The 25,929-nt window shown below is 35.3% G+C and overlaps 1 protein-coding gene across 1 annotated transcript in view; it reads right to left on the bottom strand.

Annotated features, from left to right (window-relative positions):
- Nucleotides 1-17,191, bottom strand: part of RIT2 (Ras like without CAAX 2) — a 486,751-nt gene extending 469,560 nt beyond the window's left edge. Inside the window, exon 1 of the mRNA XM_020985731.2 lies at nucleotides 16,778-17,191. Coding sequence (XP_020841390.1) covers nucleotides 16,778-16,880 — 103 coding nt within the window. The 5' untranslated portion in view covers nucleotides 16,881-17,191. The remainder of the gene's footprint in view (nucleotides 1-16,777) is intronic.
- Between the last annotated feature and the right edge of the window lie 8,738 nt (nucleotides 17,192-25,929).

Below are 25,929 nucleotides of genomic sequence, written 5' to 3'. Positions count from 1 at the left end.
ATTTGTACAGTATATAATACTACAGAGACAGCAGGAATAGTGGAGAGAGAACATGCTTCAGCCATAAGAAAACCTGAGTGCATTTCCCAACTCTGTCAAATTGTACATATGACCCTGAACATTTCCCCTATCAGTGTCCTCAACAATTCTCCAATACTACAAAACACAGACGAGATTCTAATCTGCATTGAGAGAGAAAGTTTCCTCTCTAGGCATTCCTTGCACTAACAAATAACAGATTTGGACCAAAAACAAATAAACACAAATACCAACCTACTGTAATGCTGTTTCTATCAAATAAATGTTAGAAAAAACAAATACTCCAACACTTTGGCAGTCAACCCTTTGGAATGGTCAGGAAACACTACATGGGTGAAACACCACTCCCACTGGCCTTGGAAGGATATGGATTGGTAGTAAGGAAGGGATACAAATATTTTTGCTAGGCAAATGGCATGGGGAAAAGTGTGATAGTCAACAGCATACTATTTAGTTTATTTCATGCAGACAGACAACTGAATGTCATGGGCTTTTTTAAAGATCAGGTGTACAAGAGTGTGCATGTTTGTAGCATGCATTGTGTATTATGTATTGTAGAGATGGTAAGAGAGAGATATGATATGGGCACAACACAGGTGGAGTTTCCAGCAGCCTATGGTCCTCCTCATTCAATTCTATTTCCTCCCCATACTGCTCCCAGATTCAGCTCAATACCTCCTGTGCGCTATATGCCCCTGCGTTCCCTGCTCGTAGCCATGTATGTCTTTGTTAGCCAATGCATGCTATAGATCATGAAACAAGGTTAGTGCTTAAAAGAAACTTTGTCTAGCTGAGGATAAAAGAAGCAGACACAGGAAACAAGTAGAGAACAATATAAGTATGGCATTGAAAGCCAGATCAAATGGAGGAAATTTCTATGGAGGTGAGGAAGGAGTTGAGCCTGGGTTCATCAGGGAAATTTCATGGAGAGGTCAGATAATTGATCAGTAAAGTCTTTGAAGTATCTATAGAATACATAAAGAAGAGAGAGGACCTTTCATAATGCCACAACAGAATTCCAAGAGGAAGAAGAGAAGCCATGATGAAAGAAGGAAGGTAAAGAGCCCAGGAAAGTATCAATTAAAAAGTGGATAGCAACCAACACCTCCTTCCACCCCCAAGAACCACTAGAAGTGGCAGAGTTTCAAGTCAGAGATGGTCAAGAGCATGGAATCATGGACCTGGACATGTCCAAACTCTGGCAGCAGGCTATACTAGCTAAGATGTACCAAAGTTCTATGATGACATCGTGAATCTATGCTATTGGCTTTGGGTAAAACTATGTCATATTAAAAGTTCTTTGAGGGGCAGCTAGGTGGTGAAGTGTATATAGCACTGGCCCTGGAGTCAGGAGGACCTGAGTTTAAATCCAGCCTCAGACAAGTAACACTCACCAGCTGTGTGACTCTGGACAAGTCACTTAAACCCAATTGCCTCACCAAAAAAAAAGAAAAAAAAGTCCTTTGGATAAATTAATAACTAATTCTGTTATATTATGTCAAAGTAGCTCTATTTCAAACCAAGTATGAATCGTCAATCCTCTGTATACCACCTTTTATAGGTAGTCATTCAAGCTCCAATCAAAACTTTCTACAGACATGTTATTGCCCTATATCTCACTTACCTTTTAGACAGTCTTCACCTATTAATTGACTTCATTTCCACCCACATATTCCTCAGCTTCCTGAAATCTGTTTTTGTCTCAACCTTTCTTCTAAATATTTTTACTGGAAATTCTCCTTTCTCCTGCTATCTTTCTACTTTCTCATCACTCAGTCTCATAAACTGTTTCATCCTCATATTGATGTCCCTTGAGTTTGCCTGCCCCACAAAGGTTTACTTTCAGCCTTTTTCGAATTTCTCTCTGAACCATGGTTCAATTACATTTATTTATTTTAAAAAATCTGTGTGTATGTGACTCAATTTTCACTCTATTTTCACTCTAATCATAAAACTTAACTGTAGTCGTTAAATATGCAGTCAGGAGAGAACAAAGCAAATTGGTGCATTTTTATTCAAAATATAATTAAAAAAGCAAAATGATGTGAAACAGAGAAATTTTTTTGTGGCCCAGATTCAAATGCAGCTATGTCTGATAGTAAATTGAAGCTCATCTAAGTAGCCACTCTCAGTAGCTATTGTGGCAGGTAATTTCCCTGAAGTGTTTTCTCTGGAAGGAGCTGTTTTTGTCACGTGTGTGCTCCTGTGATCACCGTAGCATTACAGGTCAATTAGGATACAAAAGAGCAGATTGTTTAGAGGGGTAACAAGCAAAGTCCCATTATTATAGTCCCTTCTATGACTAATCCAAAGACAATAGCTGAAGCTAATCAATACCAGGAATCTCGGGAATGAGATGGAGAGAGAGGAGATATAATGGCAGGTATGCAATCCCCAACCCAATTCACATCTCCTTCCCCACCTACACAATAACCTTCTGACCTCTGCTTTATTTTGTGGAGTGGGGTTTATTGAAACCAAAGAAAATTTCCTTTTAGCCATTTCATTGATGCTGGACACTCCCTTAGCTGTTAGTTTGCCTATGGTAATTGAAATCAATAACGAAGACTCAGCAAAAAGAAAAGGAATGTGAGCCCTAGTGCTGACACTCAGCCAAAGTGTGAAGGGAATGAAGCCTCAGGATTCCTCCTTACTTTTTCTTTCTTTTTTTCCTTTCTGTATAACCTCCTTAAGACCATTCCCTGGTTGCCCTGCCCCTCATTCAAAATATGGCATCTAGATTATCTTTCTTAGCAGTTCTCTGCCCTCTAATGTCATAGATATTAACCTAGATCCAACTAGTATTTTTCTTTTCTTTCCCTTTCCCTCAGAGACCGGGCAAGTATTTGCTGTTAATCTGATGGACTAATTTACATTGAGATATTATTGCTGACAACAAGCCCTGTTTTTCCCTTTCTAGGAGACATTTACATTTAATAGGGAGCTTGAATAAATTAATCTCTTAATCCATATCACTGATAATCTAATGGGAAAATTTTTGTTATTGTTAGAAGACCTAGGCTAGGGGACTTTTGAAAGGTGCTCCCAAGTTTCACTATGGAGTTCCTGATGTCCCTGATGATACCTAAGACTGGGACTATTTCTAGGTCGTGGACTGAAACAAATTAAGAATGTAGCTACATAGTGTGAAATATGATGGATATACACACATACAAACATGCATATAATATGTGTGTATGCACATATATATGTATGTAGGTATACACACACATTTTATATATATATATACATATATATATGTATATATATATATATGTATATATATATATACATATATATGTATATATATATATATGTATATATATATATATATAATCATTCAACTAAGTATTTAATTTAGAAAAAAGAACCTAGTGGGTTTTTTTTAAACAAACTTGTGGGACCTACAATAATAATAGCTGATATTTGTATACCTTAAAGATTAGCTAAGTTCTCTAAATGGATTACTAAGCTTCAAGGCTTGTGACTGCTTTAACTATATTAAATAAATTGTTCTTTAAATCTGTATTTAAGGTTATTACTACAGTATCATCATTATGCTCATCACCATCATCATCATTATAAATATTGCTATCACCATTTTACAGATAAAGGAAAGAAGGCTGAGATACATTAAGTGACTTATTAAATGAATGTGGCAGATGCAAGATTTACTAAATTTTACTACAAAATAGAATGGTGATATGATACAGCGCATAGAAAGCTGGTTTCAGAGTCAGGAAAATCTGGGATTAAGCACTGCCACTGACAAATATAGGCTGTGTGAACTTGCAGAAGGCAGTACCCCCAGAAGACTCAATACGACTATAAGATGAGAACAATTGTTGATCTCCATCAAAGGAACTCCTAACAAGAGTGCCCTATGGCAATGAAATCAGACTCCCATCCCCCTCCTTAAGCAAACAAATTATAAGGAAATAAATGCATAACAGGAGCAAAAAAAAAATGCTATCAAGTCAGGTGAAGATGAGATTACTTGTGGTTGCCATAAAAGAAGGCTTCACAAAAGAGCTGACTTGTGAACTGGGCTTTGAATGACAAGCAAGAATCTGACAATTATCTATCAATACTTAATTTTATTTTGTGCCCATACCACCCAAATTCTGTTGTTCTGTTATATATATGTATACACACACACACACACACACACACACACACACACACACACACACACACACACACCAGTTATCGCTTCTATTTTAAAGTGACTTGCCCAAAGTTATTTAAATAATATGTAAGAGACCATAGTTAAGAATACAGATCTTTAGATTCTTGGTCCAGTATAAAAAGAGGTAGGGAATACATGAAAACCTTGGGTTTAAGTGAGAGCTCCATTGCTTCCTAACTTCATGACTTTAAGTAAATCATTTTATTCCTTTCAGTCTCAATTATCTATAAAAATGGGGGGGAGGGTTGGACTAATCAGAGGTTCTTAAAATTTTTGTATCTTGGACACAATTTACATTTTGGGGAAGTCTATGGGTCTTTTTTCCCCCCAGAATAATGTATAAAATTAAATACACAAGATGAGAAATGAAATCTAATATATTGAAAAAAAGAAGTATTTTTCCCCATCACACATCCCCAAAAAATCTATCTATGATAACAATCATTGAAATAGATGATTCTAAGGCATTTTCTAGCCCTAATATACTATGATCCTTTCCATCGTACTGTGCTTCCTCTAAATCAGATTAAGTGAAAAGTAGTCTGTGCCCACACAAAAAATAACAATAATAATAATAATAAATGGGGATCTGTGATATAGTCACTTGGTTGAATAACCTGACCTATATCAATTTAAATGCATAGCACATATAATCTTGGAAATACTTCTAGTTAATGTGTTCCTCCCTGAATTGTATTTCTTCTTGTTACTTGTCGAGTATCTGAAAATGAATTCATTTTCTACTACGTCCATTACAGACCTCTAAGCCAATTCTTGCTGAGTCAGTTGTAGTGAGTGATCTTTCTCTGGCCTAATGAGTAAGGGTACAATTAAGGATGAAACCAATGAGCAAAAGGATTGTAAATTTGTTTTCCTTTTTTTTTTCTTCTCCTTATTGTGGTTTTGGCATTTAGGCCACGACTGTCTGGGAAATGTGAAGAGAAGGAGCTGGGGAAATAATTTCAAATATTTCAGACCTAATAGCCTGAGAGTGAGGACAAAGAATGGCCTTTGAGCAATCCCCATAGGCTTTCTATATTAACTGAATTCGTCAGATTGTCATTTAAATCCCTTCACAATCTGACTCTAGTTTACCTGTCCAAAGCTCATTGCATATTGCTACCCCTCACAATTCTACATTCTAGCCAAAGTTACTTACTGATTGAGACCCAAACCTAAGGTTATATCTCCCAGTTTCATACTTTTACATGGGCTGCACCCTTTGTCTACGGTGCGCTCCCTCTTCATAGCTGCCTTTTAGAATCTCTAGCTTCTGTCTCGTGATCTACCACCATTAGGTACCTTTTGCTATTCCCTGTAGTTGTTAATGTTCTTTCCTTATTCCTCTTAATAATGTATATATTTATCACTTTACATGTGGAATCCCTCCCCCAATAGAATGTAAGGTCTTGAAGGGTAGGAGTTATTTTTCTGTCTGCTTTTTTTTTTTTTAATCATCAGTCTTATAACTTAAACAGATGTTTAATCAATCCTGGTTGGCTTGGATTAAGTCATATTATTCTGTTTAAAGTCAGAAGGAACCTCAGCAATCATTTAGACTTAGTCTATCATTCAGCAGATAAAGAGTAGGAGTTCAAGTGAGATAAGTGTTCCAGGCACTAAATAGTAGAGCCAGGATTTGTCCTAGGTACTTTGATTCTGAATAAAGTGTTCTTGCAGCTACATCATGTGTTAAGTGCACAAATCACCTTTACATTTTTTGCTCACGTAAACATGGTCATTGAGATTTTATTGTTCAGATATTGTTTTCTTTTCTTTTCTGAAGGTTTACTTTAGGAAAATATAGCTATACTATTAAGAAAAAAAAAGCCTTTACCAAGAAAAATCTAAACTTATGAACCATATCATTTACAAATTGGCAAAATGTAGGAGCATTTTTATTCACTTTAAAAACAATTTTTTCCTTTTTTAAAATAACTATGAATAATTTATACTATATATTGCATTACACTAATGTATTTAGGACATGATATAATTTTTTAAAGTTTATATGCCATTTTCCAGTAACACATTTGTGATATGTATGTATATATATGTATACATATAGCTATAAACAGTAGATTACAATGTAGGAAAGTTGATCCTTTCTGCCCTCATGCCACTCATGAGTGTGAATCTAAGTATGGCTTTATGATTTTATGCTTTACACTTCAATTTATGTACATTGTCTCATTTGATTCCCAGAACAACCCTTTGATGGTAAGTGCAACAGATACTACTATCCCCATTTCACAGATAAGAAAACTGAAGTTGTGAGAGATTAAGTCACTTGTCCAGGTTCATATAAACAAAATGTGAAGTCTCTTCCAGTTCTCTAAATTTGTGAACTTAAGGGATAATAATTTATTTCTTTTTATTGAATAGATGAACTCAGAAACTACAGAGGTGTCATGATACACATTATTGTAGAAAACATTCATACTGATCAAATCATCAAGTTTTTGAAGTTTAAAATTGAAGGAAGTATAAAAAAAGTCTCTCTCTCTATATATACCTATATATAGATATATACACCTATATATATGTATATATACATATATATACTTATATACACATATATATGTACATATATGTGTGTGTATATATATATATGTCTGTATATATGTGTGTGTATATATATATATATATATATATATATATATATATATATATGTCTCAACATAATCAATGACTAAAGACCACCTGGAGAAAATATTATTACAGTATTCTATAGATTAATAAGAAACCATTTAAGTATCTACTCAGAACCTGGCACTGTGCTAGGTATTGAGGATAGAATGACAAAAATCAAATATTCCCTTGCCATCAAGAAGATTACATTCTCCTTAGGTGAGACTAATTGGGCAATATAAGTATATACACAATAATTATATGTAAAATAAATAAAAGGCAATATTTTGGAGAGACAAATGGGGACCAGGAAAGGGGTCATGGTATTTGAGCTGAACTTGGAAGAAAAATAGGTATTCTAAGAGTCTGAAGTGAAGAGGGAATGCATTTTAGGTATGGGGAGGGGGAACAATCTGTGTAAAGCCAGAGACAGGGCATAGTATATTTTATGTAAAGAAAAGCATGAAGAACAGTTTGGCTGAACCATAAAGTATGTGAAGGGGGAAATATATATAATAAGATCATATATTATGTCACCCCACCCTCTTTATTCTCCCTTTTAGCTCATTTTTATGTGTTATCTTCCATCATTCGAATACATTGTATGTTCCTTTGAGGGTAATGACTATTTTTCTTTCTGCTTGTATTTGTAATCCCAAAGTTTAGCACCCTGGCTGGCACATTGCAACTGCTTAATAAATGCTTGTTGATTTTACTTGACTTGAGGGTGAAAAGGTAAAATTCTCTGCCCAAGGTCAAACAGCCAGAGCTTGAACCCCTGTCTTCTGACTCCATGGCCAATGAACTTTCTGCTATACTAGAAAATGATTTCCCCCAAAATGTTTTTTTCACTACCTATTGGGAAAAAGAAATTAGTAACCACTTTGAAACTAGCTGTGGAATCAGAAAAAAAGGAATGAATTATTCTTGCAGTGAATTTTCTTTGTTCCCAATGTATGCACACATATGTATATATGTATATGTGTGTGTGCTTGAATGTATGTATATAGGTAGGTATGCACATACTTAAACATATCTTTTCTGTATGTGTACATAGGGATTCACATGCTAGCAACTATTTCCTAAGTCATTTGGACTCAGCATCCACATATGAATTTTGTATAATATAACTTTTGTATAAAAATTTCAAAAATTACTTATAAAACTAAAAAGCAAGCTATTTGATTTTAGGCAAGTCACTGAACTTACCTCAACCTCAATAACATTGATAGCATCATTCCTAGTGAGAAAATACAAATTAATGGAGCTGGAAGCTTTTAAAAGATAGTTATTGTTGTTGTTTTAATGTTCTTTCATTTTCTTTTTCTTTTTAGCAGCTAGACATATGTTTTCATGGTTATAGGGAAACATACCTAATGAATTTCTTTTAATAAGACAGATTTTCTTTTCTTATAAAACATGGACTCTTTGAAAGACTTTCAGCTCTGAAAGGTTGTGATTCCTCCAGGGTCACATGGAAATTTTGTAATAGAGGTTGATTTTGAACACAAGTCTCCCTGAATACAAGGCTAGCTCTCTTCCTGTTTTGCCACACTGCCTCTTAAGATTCTTCTCAGGCAGAGCCAAGATGGCAGAGTAAAAGCCGTGACTTGCTTGAGTTCTGCCTGAAACCCCTCCAAATACCTGTGAAAAATGTCTCTAAACAAATTCTAGAGCAGCAGAACACATAAAAAGACAGCGTGAAACAAATTTACTGCCCAGGACTACTTGGATGGTTGATGGGGAAGGTCTGTTGTGCTGGGCTGGTAGAGGAGCACAATTCAGCATGGGCTGCTCATACAAAGACCAGGCCTCAGCAAACCCAGAGCAGGCCTCAGGGGACTGAATTATGGTGCAGCTATGGTGATTTCCAGACTTCTCAACTCACAAACACCAGAGATAACTTATAAGGTCAGTAGGAAAGGTCTGCCAGACCTTGGTGAGAGAGGAACTGGGTCTGGCCCCAGTCCTTGTACAGCCCTGGGGTGGCAGCTGCTTCTGGAGCTCTCAGCCATCAGATGGATGGTGGATCGAGTGGCTGATCAGAGGTGAATTGCAGGGATCTCCTTGTTGGTGCTGAGGTGGGATTCTCTTGCTTTGCCCGTGCTTGTATCTGAGTCAAGTCCCTGGTGGCAGTCCAGGGGCTAGGACCATTAGCATGGTGGAGCTTGTGGTGTTGGTACAGAGAGAATCCTCCTCACAGTCCCAAGGCAGAAAAGAGAGCTTGTGGCTACTCATAGATCAGAGCACAAGCCAGGAAAGGAGTAAACACCTCGGTTTTGATCATGCCACCTTGGAAGAACTAAAAATTTATAGGTCCCTAGGAGTATCTCTGAAAACAGCTGCACAAAACCCCCAAAGCTTGGGACAGTACATTCTCCCCACTGGAAGCAGACCCCTACATTAACAAAGAGTTTAATAGTCAAGTAATTGGCTGGGAACTTGAGCAAACTGCACAAAAAATGTCAGACCATAGTCTCTTACTTTGATGACAAAGAAGATCAAAACGTATAACCAGAAGAAGACAACAAAGTCAAAGCTCCTACATCCAAAGCCTCCAAGAGAAATATGAGTCAGTCCCAGGCCATGTAGGAACTCAAAAAGAAATTTTGACAAGCAAGTAAGAGAAGTAAAGGAAAAACTGGTAAGAGAAATGAGAGTGATGCAAGAAAACCATGAAAAACAAGTCAACAGCTTGCTAAAGGAGACCCAAAAATTGCTGAAGAAAATAACACCTTAAAAAATAGCCTAACCCAAATGGCAAAAGAGGTTCAAAAAGCCAATGAGGAGAAGAATTCCTCAGAAAGCAGAATTGGCCAAATAGACAAGGAAGTCCAAAAGCTCACTGAGGAAAATACTTCCTTAAAAATTAGAATGGAGCAAATGGGAGCTAATGACTTTGTGAGAAATCAGGAGATTATAAAACAAAACCAAAAAAATGAAAAAATACATGACAATGTGAAATATCTCACTGAAAAAACAACTGACCTGGAAAACAGATCCAGGAGAGATAATTTAAAAATTATTGGACTACCTGGAAGCCATGATAAAAAAAAAAAGAGAGAGAAGCCTAGATGTCATCTTTCAAGAAATTATCAAGGAAAACTGCCATGATATTCTAGAACCAGAGGGTAAAATACAAATCGAAAGAATCCTCTGATTACCTCCTGAAAGAGATCCCCAAAGAAAAACTCCTTGGAATATTATAGCCAAATTCCAGAGTTACCAGGTCAAAAGAGAAAATATTGCAAGCAGCCAGAAAGAAACAATTTAAGTACTGTGGAAACACAATCAGGATAACACAAGGTATAGCAGTTTCTACATGAAGGGACCAGAGGGCTAGGAATATGATATTCCAGAGGTCAAAGGAGCTAGGATTAAAATCAAGAATCACCTACCCAGCAAAACTGAGTATAATCCTTCAGTCATTTGGGTATGGAAATCTATCTTACCCTATAGGAAAATAGGGGGGAAAGGGGATAAGAGAGCAGGGGGATGATAGAAAGGAGGGCAGATTGTAGAGGGGTTAATCAGAAGCAAACACTTCTGAGGAGACACAGGGTCAAAGGAGAGAATGGAATAAATGGGGAGTGGGATAGGATGAAGGGAAATATAGTTAGTTTTTCACAACATGACTACTATGGAAGTGTTTTGCATAACCACACATGTATAATCTGCATGGAGTTGCTTGCCTTCTCAGTGAGGGTGGGTGGGCAGGGAGGAAAAAGGAGAATTTGGAACCCAAAGTTTTAAAAACAAATGTTAAAAAATGTTTTTACATGCAACTGGGAAATGAGATATACAGGCAATGGAGTATAGAAATCTATCCTGCTTTACAGGAAAATAGAAGGGGAAGGGGACAAGAGACAGGGGAGGTGATAGAGGGGAGGATAGATCAAGGGAAGGGCTGTTCAGAATGTATGCTGTCTTGGGGTGATGAGATGGGGAAAATGGGGAGAAAATTTGGAACTCAAAATCTTATGGAAGTGAATGTTGAAAACTAAAAATAAATAAATTAATTTAAAAAAAGATTCTTTTCAAGTGGATTCTCAACCTCAAATCAGGGAATCCTCATGTTTTGTGACCCATTTTTATCTTAGTTTGAGAAACCAACCTCCGCATTTACGTTGGATGTGACACGATTAACTGATGATAATCTCTTAGTACTGAAAACAGTACTTTGATTGAGAATTTCTGAACAATATATTTCCGTGGCCCAAACAGTCAAATGAAAATTAGCTGCTAGGAAATAGCACCTTGCTATCACATTTACAAGAAACCAATACTTTTGCCTCTTGGGTCCTGCCATTACTTCTGTACTCTAAGAACTTAATGTCTCTCTCCTCAAGCTCTCCTTTTTGAGTGGATTTCCTCAGATTCCCTCAGAATTGTTTGTGTCTCTTCTTAAGTTTTTTTTTTTTGCCTTTCAGTATTTCACTCAAAATGTCCTTTATATTCTCCATTCAGCAAATACTATGTCCACAAAAGGAAGGTAGATACCTTGAATGAATGAATATATATATATATATATATATATATATATATATATATACATATACATATACATATGTATATATATATATATACATATACATATGTATATATATATATACATATACATATGTATATATATACATATATATGTATATATATATACACACATACACACACATATATACATATACATATGTATATGTATATACATATGTATATGTATATATATACACACATACACATTGCTTTGGACAGAAAATAGAATTGAAGCAAGTCAAAGGTGAAGCTAATAAATATCTATTGTTAGCTAGCGTTTGCATGGCACCATAAGGTTTTAAAGCATTTTAATTATGTTAATTCTTTTTATCCTTGTGACAATCCTTTGAAAAAGGTATTGTTGATGATGATTTTGTTAAGTTTCCCTTTATGTATACGTATGTATATACATATACATATATATTCACATTGCATATATATGTATACACATACATATGTAGATACATACATAAAAGACATTATCAAATAGATACAATGTACACATGTAGATAGACATTCATATAGACATACATACATATACACACATATACACACTCATATAGGGGGGAGGCACAAGCAAGGAAGGAAAATTAACACAATGTACAAAAACTTTAAAAATGCTGCACGTATTCAAGCCATATGACTCATTAGTCCTAGGTTGCCTTCCCTACTCAGAACATTAGGAGACATAAGGTTTCTGAAAAGTGCAGAAGTCCTTGATATCATACTCAGAAAGTCAAGGATGTACATCAGATAAGCCAAACTTCCCCACAATTAGTCATCATGACTTTGCAGGCAAGGAATTTAACCCATTCCTTATATTTCTCTTGTGTCTCCTATAGTACTTAGCAAAGTGCTGGGTCAACAGAAAGCATTCAATAAATAATTTTTGACTAATTAATCATAAAATTCAACGTTGAAAGGGACATTAGATATAATTTGGTCTAAGCCTTTCATTTAATAAAGTTTGATATGAAGAGTATGAAAGGGGAAGTAATTTTAGCCAAGTATTTAATTAGTTTTCCTACCATAAATTTACCTAAATATTTTATATTATTAAGATTAAGCAGTAATTTCAGGGTATCTCTTAGGAAATTTCATTATTCTATTGTACTTAAGCTTCAAATTTATAGGAGCCCTTCAAAAATCATTTCTGTCATGGAGTCCTGTGTTAGGGGAAAAAAAAAGTTAATTTGCCTTTTTTGCTGAGCTTAAGCATCCTCCAATCCTCCTTAAGAACATGAAATTATTATAGGAGTGGTTCTCTGATTTGGAGAGGGGCCTTGAAAAGAAGTCAATTAACTGAAATACATATTTTGGAGTTAGTATATTAGGGATGAAAAGGTAAAAACAAAAACAAAAACAAAAGCAAAAAAACCCCTGTAGTCCCTTGTTTATTAAATGCAAAATAATTACAGAATTGAAATCAATTTGTGTGAATTGCTAAAAGGCGACATATGAGAGGAGAAAGTGGCATAAGCCTGTAGGCTCTGATTTTAAATAATCTCAACCAATCTACTTCCAGAACCACAAAAATGCACAAGTTATATGCTACTTGTTCCTGAATATCAATGTGTCTTATAATTAGGAAAAATAATTGGAACAAAGGACAATAGCCCAGGAATTTTAGACAGGCAAATCAAAACTATAATTCTAAACATTTGGCAATACCATTCTTTCAAATTTGTTATTGGGAGAATATATAGTTTACCTTCTGGATAAGTAATAATCCTGGCTTATATAATTACTAGTTAGACTAATTGGCCTTCTCTTTCCTTTTCCTGATCAGGTTGATGATGCTGGCTGGAAGCTGATATTTGACTTTATCACATTTGGAAAAGTAATTTCCTGAAGATTTAATTATGGCCCATGCAATTTTTTTCATGCAGAACAAAGATGGGGCTGTTTCAGCCAAGCCAGTGGCTGCTTCAAAATTTTCTCTGGAAACTTGTAACAACAGTTAATCAAAGTATTTAATATTAAGGATTGACAGAGGTGTGTATGTGTATGTGGGGGGAAAGGGACATTTATTATCTCTGATACAAGGATATCTCCTTTGAAAGATACTTTCTTCCAGACTTTTATCTTCCTCTGTCTCCATGGACCTAAAGTATAGGTCAGGTTTTAAATTAATTATCCCATCTCCATATCTGCTCATCTTCCCAGTTCCCAAAGATTCACAAGGAAATAGAAAATAAGCTGAGATAATTAATATGTGAGTAAATATGCTATTGCTGCAGGCATCTGTTTTACCTAGTCTACAAAATGATGTTCTCCCCTCTTTTTCTTACTCTCCATCACCTCCTGTCCTGTCCTTTCCCCTTCACTCTATTCTCCTTCTCTTCTCTTTCGTCCTCCATTCCCCTTCTTTATCTCCTCCTCTCACCAATATCTGTTCTTTTTCAGCATTTCTCACATTCTTCACCCCTCTATCACTTTCATTATACACACACACACACACACACACACACACACACACACTCACATACAGAAACACATACATATACATACATACCTATATATTTATATATACACACGCACACACATAGAGATTTTATATATATATATATACACAGTATATGCATGTGTATATATGGCATACATATTTGCTTATATGTAGGTATCTATGCATGTATATATGCATAGACACCTGCATATAAGCAATTCAGTATGGACACTGATATGAGCTACTTAGAAATGCTCCTTAAAATGCCTGGTCATTTTAAAATTATAAAACTTTTCTCTCCTCATTTGTCCTCTTGTGTAAGATGATTCATTTTTTCTTGCTTTGACAACTGCTTTGATGGCAGAGCACTTCCAGAACTGTGTTTTCCTTTCCCTAACTTCACTTCTCCATTCAGTTTTGCTTCTTGGGCTGACACCTTGCTACCACCTCAATTTTCTCCCTTCTCCCCTTTTATATTCCTTTGGGAGTCACTTTTAGTGCCTTGGTTTCTCACACTCAGAATTAACTTTATTTTATTTCATTTTTTTAACCCAGTGGTGAAATTGTTGCAAGGCCTGTAGCTTTTCTCTCCACAATAAGTTTGGGTCCTGCTCTATTTTTTGTAATACTTCAAGGATTAGAGTGCTATTGTGGATCTTAAGCATGTGACTGGAAATCATTATGTCCCTTTCAGTGACATCCTTGCCTCAAGGCCTTTTCAATCCAATCAGCCTCAGATGCTGCTGCCTTACACATCTTTCTCATCTGCCATTTTGGCCTTATTAATGCCCTCCAAAAACTCCATTCCTAATGTCTTTTGCCTTTCTATATCTGAATAAAACCACTCACTTTGATTTATTTTGATTCTAATCAAGCAGATCTCGCACATACATATGAGCTTCTTTGTTATGCTCTGTTTTTTATAGATTTTTGTTTACGTTTATTCTGTCAAAGTTTGGTTAAGTAGGCCAGCTTATCTCTTCTACCTTGATAGCCACTTCTAACTGTACATCCAAAATAAACTTTCTTCTTATCCTTTAAAACCCAGACCAGATACACCTCTTTCCCCAACAAAGGGAAGGGAATAGGAAACAATCTGTACATTGTATTAAGCCTGTCAACCTTCTCTATTCTTGTATATTTATGTGCTCATTGAATAGTTCTGTCACTTGTCCCAACATTCAGCAGCACTTCAGAAAACACCTATTTGGTATATATTCTGTGCAAGATAGGATCCAGGTGCCAGAAATATTTATCATTTAATAAATAATACCTGATTTCAATGAATTTGTAGTCTGTTAGAGGACTTCAAAACAAAACAATGACAAGATCAGCAGCAGCAGTAACAACAACTAACACTTATAATGTACTTGGAGTATTTTTTAGTGAAAAGAGAGTCTGACCCAGAGAAACAAAGACTTGGGATCAGGTCCTACCTCTGACATATACTGGCTCTATGATCCTAGACAAGTCATTACCCTCTTAGAGCCTAGGCAACACTCTAAGAGTATGTGCAGGAGAAAAGGTTGCTGCCTGTTTCAGTAAAGAGCCTGTTTCCTCATCTAGACGTTCATTGGCACAGTACAGTATCGGGCCTGCAGTCAGGAAGACTGAGTTCAAACCTGGCCTTAGACATTTATTGACCTTGTGCCTTGGGCAAGGCACTTAACCTTGTTTGCCTCAGTTTTCTCATCTGCAAAATGAGCTGGAGAAAGAAATGGCAAACCACTCTAATATCTCTGCCAAGAAAACACAAATAGGGTCACAAAGTATCAGACACTACTAAAAATGACTGCACAACAAAACAAAAACCAATGAGATCACAGGTCAAGGCCCTGTCCCTATACAGCACTTTAATGTTTACAAAACACTTTTCTTACATCATATCATTTGATCCTCACAACAGTGTTTTGAGGTTATTATTATTATAACATTAGTACCCTCTTTTTCCAGATATGGAGACAGGTTGAGAGGGATTGAGAGAAACTAAGTGACTTGATCTGGGTCACCTTTCTAATAAGTGTCTATGGAAAGATTTGAATTCAGGTCTTCCTGATTTCATGCCTAGGATTCCACCATAGCACCACCTTGAGTGTATGATGTAATTAAACAATCTTTTGAAACCTACAAAATATTTTCCTGACAACAGCTTCATGAAGTAGGTAATGTAAGCTTATTATTTCCATTCTGCAGATGAGAAAACTGAGACTTAACAGTGTTTAAGTGATTTTTTCCACACTTATAATATTAAATCAATAGATCATATTTACATAGCACTTTTCTTACAAAGCTGTGAGCTAGGTAGCACAAGTCATACTCATTTTACATACAAGGAAACAGCTTTAGAGTGTGTGATTTGTTCAAAGTCACTGTATTAATATATCCTACATATCTAACACTTGCCTTACAATAACTCTGTGATATAGATAGTATGTTTTATTACCCTTATTTTACACACAAGCAAACCAACACTTAGAAAGTTTAAAAGTGACTTGCCAATAGTCCTAGACAGGCCTTGATTCCGGTTCTTCTGATACTAAGTTGTGTGATCTTTTCACAATATTATACTACCTCTCTAACAATGTGTAAATGAGTACATTGAGGATAGGAACCAATTCTGCAACTTGTACCGCCTAAAACACTGTGACCATTTAACAAAGATACCATGATAGTAAATAACAATTCTGAACTCTAAACATAAGAATTATAAAGGGGAAAATATTATTTAGAATCTTATGTAGCATTGCTATATGAAACTAGATTCAGCCGACTCATCAGCATCCAGTTAGCAATTATAACTCATTTTAATGTTTCTGATGGAAATCAATTAAGTTTAGCTGAAGCAATAATCCCTCAGCAATAGCAGCATCATTTCTCTGCCTTTCTAAAGTTAACTACTTCCCTTGTTCCTCTATACCCAACATTTGGTATTAAAAACTTACCGCTTTTACCAACTCCCCCTGCTCCCAACATCACCACCTTGTACTCTCTGGACCCTCCTGAGGAGCTGCCTGAGGAGCAGATGGTCTCATTCTCTATCTCCATCTTACAGCAAGGACTGAAGAAGAAGTACAGGAGAAGGAAAAGGAGAAAGAGCAGGATGGGTAAAAAAAAATAAAACACACACACACACAGAGCACTGTCAGGTGCTTACTAGGATATTAAACAACTCAAAAACTGGGTAAAAAGAAAGATTTCGTAAAAGAGATAAGAACAATCAGTTTCAGGCTGGCTGCTGTGCCTCTGTTTGCTGGAACAGGTCTCATAGCAACCACTTTAACTGCTTCCAATAAAAATCTCCCTTTCGCAACCCCTCCTTTCGAATCCTTCACTCTCTCCGGCAAGCAGGCTCCTTTTTCCTCTATGTCTCTCTTTCATCAGAGCTTCTCTCTCTCTCTCTCTCTGTCTCTCTCTCTGTCTCTCTCTCTGTCTCCCTTTTTTATTTTTTTTTTTTCTGCACAGTCACAGTTATCAATGCCACTGGCAGTCAGCTACTTTCAGGCATATCCCCACTGCCAAGATGGAATGAAACGGCGCTTTAGACAGCAATATCCTGGCTCTTGGACTAATGGCTACAGTTCAGTTTTCAAATGGAAAGGCTTTTTTAAAAATTGGAATCCAATTATGAGGAATTTTTGGTGTGTTTTGCAGATCTCTTAGTTCTTTAACATTACTTATTCACTGTTCATCTTCAATGAAATGTCTAGTGTGACCGTTCTCACTTTAGAGGTGAAAGTACTGAGGCACAGAGTTACTAAGGTTGCTTTAGGACAAGAAATTAGCATTTCTAAAGTGTTGCCCTTATAGTAGACACTTTATAAATGTTTGTTGAATGGAATTGAATTAAAATGAATTGAATCAATTGACATTTCCTTTTGCTAAACCTAGAGCTACACATCAAATGCAGGTGTCTGAACTGGGTCAGTATTATTTATCTATGCACATAAATTGCAATGTGATTTGACCAGCATGGAGCAAACAGTACAATATCAAATATAGAAGGAGATCTCAATAAATATTTGGGTGGCTATTTTCTACTCCTATACATGGATGGAAGCCGTAAGTCAAAGAGACAATTGCCAAAATATTCAAACTTTGTGGTTTCAAAGTCTTTAGACAGTGGAATATAGTCAAAATAGTTTCCAAACTATATGATGGTTCCTTAAGTTTTTAGTATATTCCATTTTGTTGTCATCATTATGTTCAGTTCTATATGTTAATGGTCATCTGCCAATGTTTATGGACATCACTTCTTACACTTTTAGACTTAGACAATTGTCTGGGGTCATTAAAGCTTAAGTAACTTGTCAAGAATCAAAAAATCAATATGTGCCAGAAGTAAGACTTGAACTCATGTCTTTGGGATGAGGTAATATTTCTAAAGTATTTAGCACAGTGCCTGGCACATAGTCGATGCTATATAAATGCTTATTCATTTCTGCCTTCTCAGTCTATGTACAAAAATGATTTTTCTGTGATGACCATTTCAGCTATAAAATTGTCTTCTGAACATAATTTTACTATGGATTTCTATTTTACTTATTGCCTGTACTATACAATTTAGCACTTAATATTTTTATGCAGTGTTTTGCAGTTTACAAATTATTTTTACGTGTGTTTCTATTGGATTCTCACAATAATCTTATTAGGGAGGCAGGGCAAGTAATTAAGATACTCTCTATGCAGAGGAAAAAACTGAATCTCAGGGCAGCTAGGTGGCACAGTGGATAGAGCTCAGGCCTTGGATTCAGAAGGAACTGAGTTCAAATCCAACCTCAGACACTTGACACTTACTAGCTGTGTGACCCTGGGCAAGTCACTTAATCCCGATTGCCTCATAAAGAACACAACAAACACACAAACAAAAAACAAAACAAAACTGAGTCTCATAGAGAAGCTATGTCATTTGCCCAAGTACACACCTCATCAAGTAAGTAGCTGAATCAAAGGAGCAGAAGTCAGAGATTCTCTTTCTATTCCTTCTAGCAGATATATCTCCTGATTACACAAGAGCTTGTATTATCCTTCTGTTGTTTCCCATATGACATTCATAAGCAAATTGTAATCTCCTTGAGGGTGAGAACTATGTCTTTGGCAGACTTGTATCAGCCAAAGAGACTAGAAAAGCAATGATCACATAATACATTATCAATAAATAATTGTGATTTGAAAATTTGGTAATAGTGATACTGGTTGCTCCCTTTAGGGTCTGAATGTTTGGTAGCATTTCTAATTGTCAGAATATTCTGAATCAAGCCATCTAATGTGTTTAGGCCCAGTCTGTATGGAGGAATTTCAAGATGTATTCTGAAATCTATCTTGTTCTGGGTAAAGTTAATTAGCCTGTCTTAGGATGAATACTATAGCCTTTGCCTCATGAACAGCATGCTCTAGTAAGATCATTGAAGTTTGAGATCTCAATAAGGGGATGGAAGGTGGTAGCTCCAACGATTTGGAATTCTCTGGTTTATATTTCTAGCTATGGTATTAGATTCTTTATAACCTTGACCAAAAAAAAAAAAAACATACTGCTTCTCTGATTGCAGGTCTGCCATCTGTTATGCCATTATCTATCTTGAACTTTCCATTTTGGTGGTAAAGCACAAGAGTTGTCTTGCAGCCTCTAATCTGTTTTCCTATTTCTTACTCTCAATCTGACAGTCTCCAATATCACTGTGACCATTGGTTAAGAGTATCCACATACGTTCAAAGTGTGGCAGATTCTGGTATACAGCTGAGCAGTAAGTAACTGAATGACTTGCATAATTTAAAAAAAATGGTCATAATAGTAGTTCTTTCTGGAAAATACATTCTGATCTCTGCTCAATTATTAAATTATGAGGGATATTGGTCAACAATATTTCCCCCAGTTTTTATATAAAGGTACAAAAGGAGGAAAATATTTAATGGCAAGCATAAGCCAGGAATACTCAATTGCTCATCCAGAAGATAAACTATATATGCCTACAACATCAAATTGAAAAGAATGCTGCAACCAAAACTTTAGGATCAGAGCTAAGATTTGCCTGATTGAAACTCCTGGCCTGCGGTTCTTTGTTTCCATTATTTACCCAATGATAACATAGACCAATATTCAAAAAAAAAGGTTATAATTTTTGCATTTCCAGATTGAGAAAATGGACTGGGGTTATTTAAAATCAGGGCTATGACACTTCTTCTGTCATGGGTCACCTTCTATTTGATAAGTCTCATGAACTGATTTCAATTCTGTTACTATTTTGTTATTCTGAATCTAACAATCAAAAGGTAGTGATTTTTTTTCCCCTTTTTATCTGCAATGTACTAACTCTAAGAAATATTTTTTCAGTTTAATTAGCCTTTTTTGGTGGTCCTACAAACATCTTTATTTTCTTATGGAGTCTTTAAAATTGTTTGTTTATTTTATTTTTAATTTATGTAATAAAAATAGGATTTATATAACATAATACAATAAAAGAGATGATTGCATGTGAACTTGTAAATATATGTACAATTTGCTATTCCTTTTAAATATATAATAAAGTCATGGTGTAAATTTCTTTTTTTCTCACCCCCCAACTTGCCCTAGAGATGGTTACCATTAGACATAAATATGTTTTATGTATATATGTATATGTATTTATACATATGTATATGCATATAGGTATATACACACACACATATGTAAAATTGTTCAATACATATTTATCAGCTATCTATCATATTATGAATTTATCTTTTTATTCTTTCTCTGGATTCAGATAGCATCTTCCTTCATATGTCCTTTGTAGTTTATTTGGATATTTATAATAGTCAAAATGATTTATTCACTCAGAGTTGTTCTTAAAACAATATTGCTATTACTGTATACAACATTTCAGTAATCTGTAATTGGACTTTGTTTCATTTAGTGTTTCTTTTTGGGCCTGGGATCTTCTTTTAACAGATCAAATGAAATGTTATATGCAAAAGCACTTATAGTACCTAGCATATACTAGGTGTTATATAAATGCTCATTCTGTTCCATTCTCCTTCCTTCAAGTCAAACCACACAAGTTTTTTTCTTTCTTTTAATTGCCATCAATCAACAAGCATTTATTAAGCACCTCTTATGTGCCAGCCACTATAATGGGCACTGGGGATACAAAGACAAAAGTTATTGTCATCTGGGGCAGAATTTTAGTCTATAACCTCTGACTTGAGAGTCATTGCTGTTTCTACTACACACTCCATTTATGTATATGTGCCTATCATATATAATGTAAATCCCTCTTAAAACATAATACATAAATTTGATAGTGATACAAATGCTAACCTAGATTCTCTGATTCCAAATCCATGGCACTCAGCTGTGTAAGTGACCTGCCTGCCTCTATTTCCTTCTCTGATTCATGGACTGCTACCACATTAATGTTCACAGAGTACAGGTCTGATTATGCCAATTTAAATTCCTATGGCATTTACTGTTTGTGCCAATTATTTTTCACTTGTCATATGATGATTTGCATTCTTAGATTAGAATTCCTTTTTTTTTGTACCTATCATAGCATTATGCACAATGCCTTATACTTAGTAGGGACAAAAAGTTATTGATTAATAGATTACATAGTAATATATAATGAGTTTAGACTCTATTAAAAGCTTCCTAACAATTAGAGCTGCCCAAAGATGAAATGGGTTCCCTTCACAGATAGTAATTTCTCTGTCACTGGAGGTCTGGAATCAGAGCCTAGATGATCACTGGTGGGGATGAAGTAGTCAGGATTAATGCTTTAGCAATAAATTAGGCTAGAGGATTTCTAAGGTGTTTTTTTAACTCAAGGAACTGTAACTCTATGAAATCAAATTTAGATGAAGACTGGGCAATTCTCAATCTTATTCCTTATAAGAAAAAAAATGGCTTGCTAAGTAAAATAAATATTTTGAACAAGATGGTATCTGGAATACTTTACATGTTGTTTCTGGCATAATATATTTTGATATTTTAAAGTATAATTTTCTGAAAATTGAGAATTTGTTTATGTTATAATTGGTAACACTTTCTCAATTGTACTTATATTTTGAGGGAAATAAACAATTGCTATAATTTGCTTGAATGCATGGAATTGTACCCTGAGGGTGAATATGGCAATCTGGCTATAGAATATAAAAGTAATATGTATAAACAATCATATTATTTTACTTAATAGTCAGTTATTGGGATTGTACCTTAAGATAGTTTTTTAAAACTATATTAAAATTACTTATCTATTAAATATAGTTATATCAGCTTCATTTGAATTTAGACCATTTTGAAATAGTCTCAGTGTCTAATATTTAGTGAGTCTCCCCAATATCAGTTCAATTAATTTAAACTAAAATTTGTTTAACACCTACTTTTTAAAGACATTCAGTATACAAAGGTAGAGATTATCCAGGCACTGCTCTAAAAAAGATTTTGACATCATAGCAGAAAGACATGAATGTATCCATTTACAACATAAAGGAGTTTGAGACAAATTAAAAGGCAGGACAATGAAGAATGTCATTAGCAATTAATTTGAGAGAAATGACTTTCAGCTGTGGGGATAAAAGGTTTGATGGAAGAAATCCAGTAATATGTAAATGAGGAGAGGGTTCCTGAGTTGAACACAGACCATAAGAATAGTGAGTCATTCTGAGGGGTGGTGAGTGGCATAAACAAAGCCACAGAGTTGTAGAATGGAAGAGGAAGAGTAGTCTAAGATGAATGAAACGTGGAGAATGTGGAAGTCTTTAAATAGTTTCGAACTAGATTGTGGTGTAGGAGAAAGGATGTTGTGCTGTTTATAGGCAATAACCACAGAATGGCATCCTGGTTCTGTTATTTACTCCCTGTTTCATCTCTGGAGTAAATCATTTAAACTTTCTGGACCTAAGTTTGTTCATCTGTAAATAAAGTGGTCAGATAAGATTATCTCTGAGTTCCCTTGAAACTCTTCATTTATGATCCTACAAAGAAAGGCAAGTATCAAGAGATGATATTTTGTGAAGTAGGCAACTATAATCTTTTTCACTAGAATGGTACAGTAGAAAGAAAATATTAGGCAGTAGTATCCAATCCAATAAAACTGATAAACATTTTTTAAGCACTTATAATGTACCAGGAACTGTGCTGAGCACTGGGGAGTATTTATTAAAAAGAAAGTTAATCCCTCTCTTCCAAGAGCTTACAATATAAAGATAGAGACAACAGACCAAAGGAGGCAAGAAAGCTGACCAGGGAGAAAGTAGGGGAAGGACACCAAAGCGTACCTGGTGTGAAGATATATTGTTAGTGGAGTTGAAACCAGGTAGAGCCGTAGATGCAAAGTGGAGTGAACTGAAATCCATTTCCTGTCCTTTATAAAGGAAGACATTGGGAGGAGTTTGACACTCTGCTCTCCAATATCAAATCAGAGGGGAAAGGAGGCTGAGAGATTCTGTCAATCAATGCTTGAATTAGCAGCATAATGAGTTTAGTAAGATCAGTTGGTAAGAGGATGAATTGGAGGCAAGAAAAGTTAGAATTATTGTAAACCTGACTATAAAGTTATAAGACTGATTATCAACATATACAACATATGAAGAATTTTGGAAAAAAAAGAAATCTATGAAATAATGCATAAGCATAACTGTAACTTGGAACAAGTCATATCATATCTGTTAGCCTCATTTTTCTCAGATGTAAAATAGAAGAATTCAACTAGAAGATATCTCAAATTCTTCCCTTGCTAAATCCTATAATTATAGAGAGATCAGTAACCACATTGATTATGCTATATATAAGAAAAAGAATGTACAGAGTCAATAGGGTGGACAAAGATGAGTAATGGTGATATGGAGGACAATAAAGTTCTTAATCATATATCTATAATTTATTTAGTTTGGTTTATGATTCTAACAATCATTGTTTAGCACTTACTATGTATAGACCACTGGGTAGACTCTGTGGGAGACAGTAAATTCAGATAAAATTAAAGTCTCTGTGCCCATAAACTTTGAAGTCTAGAAGGGGGCAAAATTCTAATCTGCAAGCTATAATATGCAATGTTATTATAATAATGTAACAAATAGTGTTAGTAGGAAATGGTGGATATGGTGCTGGTGAGGAATATGTGGGTTTAAATATATATTGATATTTATTAGCTAGATGTTCCTGGACAAATCAGTTGTCTTCAATGTGTCCCTAGGTCTTACCTACTGAGTCATACATTAAGTGTGACTTGCCTTGGTAGAGGTAGTTCCCAAACCTGGAGATAACAACACTGAGGAAATCATAGATCCTTCACATATTACTTCTAATATAAGGGCACCAGAGCATCACAAAATACCACACTTTTCTTCAAGGAAGCAGAGTGACAAATAGTGGCATGAGAGAAGGTTCAATGAAAAAAGTTAACATTGAAGTTAGGCTTGAAAAGATGGGTACAAAAGAAATGAAGAGCAAGAGAAATAAGGAATGATGTGAGCTATGCCTCAATTTCCCAAGCCCTAGGGTGGGATCAATACAGTCTGAGATTTGGAGGGAGCACATTTCTTTCTCTGCTATTCTCTATTAAGTAAGTTATCATTCTAAGTAATTTCAACCTGTAACATCTTTAATCAAGCTTTATCAAATATGAACTACTAATATTCATTTGCTCTGCTAATGTTAGCACAATCAGAGAAACAGGCAGTTCAGTTGTGAGGGCAATAAGGCAGCAGGTGTTGCCAGTAACTTTAATGAGGGCAAACTTTCTTTCTTACCCTGAGAATGTAGTTAGATTTAAGATAAAATCAGACAAAGCCAGGCCTCTTGGACTGGTATTTTGAAGACACCTACTATATACCTTGTTAGCAAAACAAATTTTCTTGTGATAGGTTGACCTATGTGACACAGCAGTACAGCTTTGGGGTGCTGTTTTTCCTGGGCGACTCTCTTACTGTGTTTACTTGTATTATAACTATCCCTGGAAGTCTTATTTGCTGGGATAGGCTGTGAGCTACCCAAAGGTTAGGCACAGAGAACTGGGGCAACAATTAGTCAACAGGATTTTTAAGTGTTTAATATATGTCAAGAACTGTGCTAAGTGATAGGAATACAAATAGAAGCAGTGGGAAGAAAAACTTCCTCTCATTAAGGAACTTTCATTCTAACAGGAGAAGATAACACTTAAAAGGGAGATAAACAGTAGGGGAATATGCAAGTACTCAGGGAGTGGGCAAAGTAAACAAAGTAATATAGAGAGGAATCAGAAGTGCAGGCTGGAGAGGAATATAAATATAGTTGGTCTGGCCCCCCTCTTTAAAACTCTCATTCTAGGAAACAATCTTAAAAGAAGGTGCAGGAGCTGAGGGTATTTCCAGTGTGAAATGTAGTCCAATGGTGAAGTCATCTTCTAGAGTGAAGAAGTTTCTAAATGACATGGTAGACAAAGTACTACGGAGAAGAATTTGCAGTACAGACTAGAGATGAATTTGTGACAGCAAAAATGACTATCAAAAAGTCATTGAGATCTGGTAATGCCTTCAAAGGCCAGGAGAAAAGTTTTTAACTTTTTTCTGTATCATAGACCCCAAATGGCAGTCTGGTAAAGCCCTATGGGTCCCTTCTTAGAATAATTGTTTCTTTACTTCTCTTCTAATTTTACATACATTGGTTTATGCAAAAATAAATTTTATGTATTCAAAATTGTCCATTTTATATTCTATGATCCTCTTTATCCTATATTTGTTCATGAACTTTTCCCTTAGAATAGATCTGACAAGAACCTCTTTCTTTCCCATTTTTTTAAAACTGGCAATCTTTATATCTAGGGCATGAATCCATATGAAGGTTATCAGGAAATACAGTATGAGATATTGGTGTAGTCCCACATCCTACCGGATTGCCTTCAAGGTTTTTGTTGTTGTTTTCCCCCAATAGCTTTTTTTTCCCATTGTTTTATTCTTACCCAAGAATAGAATCTTTGAATTTTTCAAATGCTGTTAATATAATCATTTGCTTCTTTGTATGGTGTGCCTAAACAATTGATCTATTGATTGAACTCTCTATTTCTTATCTAGTACCAAATTGTTCTGATGGCCATTGCTTTGTAGAATTTGAGATTTTATACTATTATACTCCTTTCATCTC

The sequence above is a fragment of the Phascolarctos cinereus genome, unplaced genomic scaffold, assembly GCF_003287225.1.
Source record: "Phascolarctos cinereus isolate Bilbo 61053 unplaced genomic scaffold, phaCin_HiC Scaffold_4;HRSCAF=312, whole genome shotgun sequence".
NCBI classification, from domain to species: domain Eukaryota; kingdom Metazoa; phylum Chordata; class Mammalia; order Diprotodontia; family Phascolarctidae; genus Phascolarctos; species Phascolarctos cinereus.
This window is presented reverse-complemented; position numbering and strand designations above follow the sequence as displayed.